The 6,492-nt window shown below is 36.2% G+C and overlaps 1 protein-coding gene across 1 annotated transcript in view; it reads right to left on the bottom strand.

The window, feature by feature from the left end:
- Positions 1–1,586: 1,586 nt before the first annotated feature.
- arid6 (AT-rich interaction domain 6) overlaps positions 1,587–6,492 on the bottom strand; it is a 10,336-nt gene continuing 5,430 nt past the window's right edge. Inside the window, exons 3-6 of the mRNA XM_017493331.3 lie at positions 6,438–6,490; positions 5,297–5,394; positions 5,064–5,214; positions 1,587–4,173 (exon numbers count right to left, since the gene is read on the bottom strand). Coding sequence (XP_017348820.1) covers positions 2,899–4,173; positions 5,064–5,214; positions 5,297–5,394; positions 6,438–6,490 — 1,577 coding nt within the window. The 3' untranslated portion in view covers positions 1,587–2,898. The remainder of the gene's footprint in view (positions 4,174–5,063; positions 5,215–5,296; positions 5,395–6,437; positions 6,491–6,492) is intronic.

Here is a 6,492-nt window from a genome sequence, read left to right as displayed (position 1 = left end):
ATATCTGCTATAACCTAAATGATAACTACAGTTTTGTGGATATCCCTCAACATTAAACGTAATTGATAAAAGTATAATCGACCGGTCTTTAACAAATAAAAAAATTCTTGGCGATTTGCCAAGAATGGTATAAGAGTATAAGAGTGGTATAAGAGTTGCTGTTATAGGAAAATAATCTACTTTGGTGTGGTATCGTTTACTCAGCACCCCAATACTTATCGTTAGGTCTACTCATGCCACGAATGCCATTTCCCATCCTGTATTGTGGCCTACAAACCTGGCCATCATAGAACACTCAAACATAGACATGTTCACTCTCACCTTTTTAAGCCTCACTATTATTATCACGCACACCTGGATTCCATTCTCAGCACAATCACAGCCACAGTACAAAAGGACTTTCATTCCACTCACTCACTCACTGCGAAGAATATGCTCCATTATTTGTGTTTGTGACGATACCAAACCTGCTTATATCTCTGCTCATGTTTCTCTTGCTGACCTTGTTTTGCCTAGTGTTTTCCGATATTGTCCTGCCTCAATTCAATTCACTTCAGTTTTATTTGTATAGCGCTTTTAACACCAAACATTGTCTCAAAGCAGCTTTACAGAAACATATAAACACAGGATACAGATTTTAAGTGTGTGGATTAATCTCAATTGAGTAAGCCAGTGGCGAGGGTGGCAAGGAAAAACTCCCAATAAGACAATATGAGGAAAAAACGTTGAGAGGAACCGGACTCAGAAGGGAACCTATAGTCATCTGGGTAACAACGGATAGTGTGAAAGTAAAAGAAAGATCATTATGGTTTTTACATAAAATCTGTTTTGTTGAAATAGTCCACTGTTCACTAAAGGAGACTTGAGTGCAAAACTACATGTAGTAATTGTAGTCCCAAGGCCATTTTACCTACCGTAGTCCCAGTAACCACCGCGAGAACATCCATGTGGAATTGAGGTCCAAAACCATTTCAAGGTTCAAACCATTTCATGTTTTGCCAACGTTTTGGTTTGTCTGCCCCGATCTCTAATAAACACCTCTACCTGCATTCTCATCTGTCTGCCCTTTCCTCACATGACACTTATTTCATTCCTTACCATTTTTATTATTTGTAATAATGTTCTAACCTCTGAAATAATAAAATAAATACACCCCGCCCCCCATTTTGCCCAAGGATTATACAAGCATTTTAAGCTGCATGGTTTTGTACCTGCATCACAGTGAATAACAAAGGAACGATAGACTTGTAGTTCTCTTGTAAGACAAAGTTGTTCTTGAATTATGGGCTTAACAAAATATGCTCCTGTTGTTTTCAGACATGACTTAACAAAGGCAAGCATGTGTTATAGAAAGGTTGTTTGTCTGGAATTATGCTATGAGACATGATTTATACTGTGCTATTAGGGTGTTGGTTAGTTTTGCTCAGGTGTTATACACCTGTATTCCTGTATTTCTATGCAATTCTCATCATTGTGATTTGTCACCAGTACTTTAAAAGTGTATCAGCCCTAGTGTAACAGGTTTTAATATATTGAGAAATATGTATGCGGGCAAAGAGTTTTTTTTTTAAAAAAAAAGAATTGGATTAATTTAAAAAGATCTTTATTTTCATGTTTAGAAAATTCAAGACACTGTACAATATATCATTACTTATTGTAAATACTACAGAAATCAAATAATATTATAAAAACAATCACCGAAAATTTCACATATATAGTTAATCAGGCTACAATTTTGCTGATTATTTTTTTTATTTTATTTTTTTAAATAGATGATATTTACAACAGTAAAAAACAACAAAAAATGTTCTCATTCAGGAATCTATATGTACTTCCTTAAAATTAAAATAAAATGTAGCTTTAAGGCAGCTTATTCCTGATTTTTATCATCCTTCAAGAGCAGTTATTAAAAGATGTTCCATGTGTGCAGCTCAGTTTCTCTAGTGAACATGAAACACCAACATTTTTACTATATTTATTACAGAAATGAAGTTTGAAACGCATCACTGCCATCATGAGGATCTCCAAATCTGGCACATGGACAATTCACGACATTTAGGAAGTAAATACTCCCCTTTGATCCAAAAGTCTTTAAGCAACATCTGATACAACGGACTATACTTAAAAAAAATTAAGCAGCAACCATATATTTGTTATCAATATCCATTGAGAAGCCAAATATGCAAATATGTTAATTACTGTGAACATTTATATTGTCTAACTGCAGACAGTTGAGGTCAGATGAATGGTCTGAAGTGGGAAGTAGGAAGCTGAGGCAAGTCCTGAACTCCCAGTTGGCATGAAATTTCCCACACAGACAAATCTGTAAGAACTTTAGTACCTCGTTAGCCTTATTAGTGCTAAACTAGCATAATTGCTGCCTTCTTGCATGGATTTTGAAAATCATAATTCATAATCATAGAGAACTTTGTGTTACTTTCTTCAGTTTTTTTTTCTGGTGATGGCCAGATCAATGTATTTCTGTCTAAAGTAACTCTAAGCTTTATTTCAATTCTGGTTCTTAATCACAAAGACATAGCAATGAGATGGCCTCTACAAGCCAGTATACTGCTTCAGGAACTCAATTTGAATCGGTATTGTTTATATTGATAACCACTGGTATGACAGTGAGATTAGCTGCAAATTTTTAAATAGATATTGCTATAAAATCTAAAGAAATGTTTGGGGGCAAAAGGGCCATCCTTTGCTAAATTAGTTTTTCATATAATTGCAGTGGATTCAATGTTCAAAACTGTGCCCTGAATCTCGATCACGTTCGATTCCAGTCTGGTGGTTTAGCTTAGCCTATAGCAAAACATTATCAAACATGTGGGGAAAAAACGTATTTCAACCTGAGAGCTGACTGGTTTATTAAATATTCATACAAATCTGAAGTTCTTAGCATATTTTTCCACTCTCTAGTCTAAATGGTGAGTTTGAAAAGAGAAGTTTCAGATGTTCTGGAGTGATCTGGACAAAGGATGCTGAGGATGGTTTCGTTTTATCCAATGGGGGATTGAGCATTGTTTTCTCTGACATCATACCAGAGTTGATGGCTCCAGTCTGGGCTACATCTTTACTATACCCTGGGAATTTGAGGCCTGGTTGGTGTGGGATCCTCACAGTAGCAGGAGGAACTTGCTTGCTGCATGTTTCTTGTTCCTGAAAAACTCTTTGAGGGGATTTAAAGGGAGAAACATGACTATAAAAAGGAAACTTGGCAGGTTGAGCTATTTGCAAGGGCTTGACAGCAAACGGTTTGCTCTCAGGTGTCTGTTTTTCATAAGCACTCTTGCTAGCATTCATGTTGATGTCCCCCTTTTTCATGTTTCTCACTTGGTTCTTCAGGCTCAGATCTGCAGGTTGATCAGCGTTAGTTTCAGAGGTCATTCTTTCAGGCAATGATGGAGTTTCGTTGGGCTTGGAACTTGGTAGATGATATTGATTAGATGCTGTGTTCAAAAGAAGACCTCCCTTGATCAAATTCTGGAGCAAAGACAATGGGATTTGGATTTCCATTCCTGCATATGGTTCTAATGGAAAAGTTGGGTTTATGGTTCCTGGGTTCAGCTGAGATGTGGTAGAGGAGCCTGATTTGGACACTGGCACTTGTAGACTTTGTTGCGGTGCCTGTTTGGTTTGGACTGTGCTTGGGTAATTTGGCCTATGAGAAGGAGGAGAAAGAGGAGAAGGAGGAGGAGTGGAACTTGGAGCCACATTCCACATGTTTGGACTGCTGGAGCAAGAAGACGTGAGGTTGACCACATGCGATTCTTCCCTTATTGTCTGATTTATGAGTGCTTGCGCAGGAGGTGGAGCTTCACCGACTACTGACTGGTTGCCTTGTTGAAGTGGCGGGGCTTCATTTAAAAACTTGGGCTCCTTCTTTTTCACGCTGGGGGACGTGAAAGATGATGGAATGTTGCTGGATGTCTCCAGTCTGCCTTGTTTCTTGCTGAGGTTCAGAGGCTCCGTCCATCCTGAGGATGATTTGTACTCCTGAGCGAGGTGACGCAGGAACTCCAGTGATTGTTTAACGGTTCCCGTCTCCATTGGTGAAGGAGGGATGTAGGACATCACGGGCCGACTGTGAAGTGGAGAGCTGAGGGATGGGACGGAGGGCAGGGACACGGCCAAGTAGCTTGGTAGAGATATGGGACTGGGTTGGAGGTACTGTAGCAAAAACACGTGGAGGAAATAAACAAATGAAGAAAGCTTTTCTATCAGTAGATAAATAAATAAATAAAATTTAGCAAAGTAGAAGAATGAAGTGATGATTAAACTAAAAAACAAAAACATCAAGCAAACAAACAAATCATAATAATGAATCGATAATTAAACCTATAATTAAACAAATTACTGAACCAAAAAGTAAAGAAATACACATTTAATTATTGAATAATATAGCTAAATAAATAATTAATAAATATATAAGTTTTTCATGTTGGGTTTATTCAACTGAAAGTTTTGTTATTTAAATAATTTGCAAATAATTTAACAAATAAACAAAAAATATTTAGTTCATTGATATATTTCTATCCCCGCATTAACAAATTAGTTAAATAAATCACAGAATTAACAAACACTCGCAATTCAATTGACAGATGAATGAAATAAAGGATAAAAGGTAAATAATAGTGACTTTTTTATATAAAAAACAATTACTTAAGTAAATTAAATTAATGAATAAAAAAAGTTTGTTCAATTATAGTAATATTAATTGTGTTTTTTTTAAATAAATATTTCATATCCTGTTCAAAATGTTATATGAAATACAAGATGAAAAGGTTGAATGTTTATAGGTAGAGCGGTAGATAGTGTGTAGGTAGTTGTTTTTAAATGAACAATAATGCTTTTTTTTGCATTTATTTATAAGATCTAATTGGCAGAAATGCCATGCCCTCCTGCTGATGAAATAAACTGCGGCCTGCAGTTGGATATCATTATTCCATCTCAAACTATTAGTGATTAAAATAAAAAATTTAACTTGTGCCATCGGGACCCTCGTTCCCTCATTTGACCGGGCCAGTTTCACACGGTTACAGTACAAAGAGTGTGTGTACCTGATTATACTGGTGTAACGATGTGAAGTCTGCACGTTTGGGGCCCTGGTTGTACTCATCATCAGGGTGGAAGCGTTTGCGCTGTCGAGGCAGTGTGATGGGAACCTCGTCTCCGTATCCGGCTAAGTGATACTCGTACGGAAGAAGGAGTCTGGACACAGAGAGATCAGGTTTAATAAGCAAACGCACAAAAGAGACGAGTTTTAATCTCTGGAAAATTTCACTGATCTCACTTTTCATAGTGTCGGCGTGTGCAGGTAGCTGCGCTGGTGCTGCGAGGGTTTCCTCCCAGGATGTTGTAGACTTTTTTCCAGAGCTGCTGTGCTGTCACCTGCCAAATCACACACACACACACACACACAGAGCTGTAAACACTCACAACCATTACACCTATACATCAAGATTATACGCTTTTAAACCTGACCAACATCTAATGTACGTGTGTAGTCCAGCTACATGATCTGATTTACTAAAATGTACTGAAATGTTTCTTCTTGTTGACTTGCTGGTTTATACATGTATCATTTCCCTGACTACCTGGACCACCAGTTGCTGTCTTAACCAAGAGCAAAAATGGACAGAATTGATATGTGAACAACAACAACAACAACAACAACAACAACAACAATAAAAAACCTATTTGGAAATAAAATGTTATGCTTTGCTGCAATATCTTGTGATCAAACATTATTTTTGAATGTATTGTTTCTTGGCATGTACAGATGTCTACGTTCTAGTCTGTCTGATGTTCCAGATAAAGCTATATACTATACACAAGATATGTATGTATGTATGTACAAGTTATAAATATAACTTTTATAATAGGGGTTTGTGATTTCCACCAATGTGACACAATGAAACATGTTATATCCTGAAGAATACAACACAGAGATGAACTATTAGCTTTGCTTTATTATAACATTGTTGTTGTTGTTGTTGTTGTTGTTGTTGTTGTTGTTTTTAAAACATTTTAATAAGTTGTATTTGACAGTTGTATTTGATACTATTCACTAGAATGGAAGTTTTAAGCATGCATGATTGTAAATAAGCTTGGCGTGATATGATATAATTAGAGATGACACAGATCTGATATCCAGTATCGCTATGAAAGTAAAAAAAAAGGTAGATTGGATTTCTGAGAAAATATATCGGATATCAGATCCTGTAACAAATCTCAAAGATTGGAATCAGATTTGGATTTGTAGTTGTCTTTTTTTCCTCTTGTTAGGACTGATTTTTTATTACTTTTATTGCCTTAATTCAGTTTTAAAAAACTAATTTAAAATATGAATGTTATAAATGATAACACTTACTCTATAAATGAATGAACACGTTATTGTTATTTGTAATTGTGGTTAATGAGATGATGTTTACCTGGTGATATCCTCCCAATTCCATCACCGCTTTAAACATCAGATACAGATTAACT

The sequence above is a fragment of the Ictalurus punctatus genome, chromosome 18 (assembly GCF_001660625.3).
Source record: "Ictalurus punctatus breed USDA103 chromosome 18, Coco_2.0, whole genome shotgun sequence".
In the NCBI taxonomy this organism is placed as follows: Eukaryota; Metazoa; Chordata; class Actinopteri; order Siluriformes; family Ictaluridae; genus Ictalurus; species Ictalurus punctatus.
Note: the sequence above shows the minus strand (reverse complement) of the source record. Positions and strands in the feature narration are given on the sequence as shown.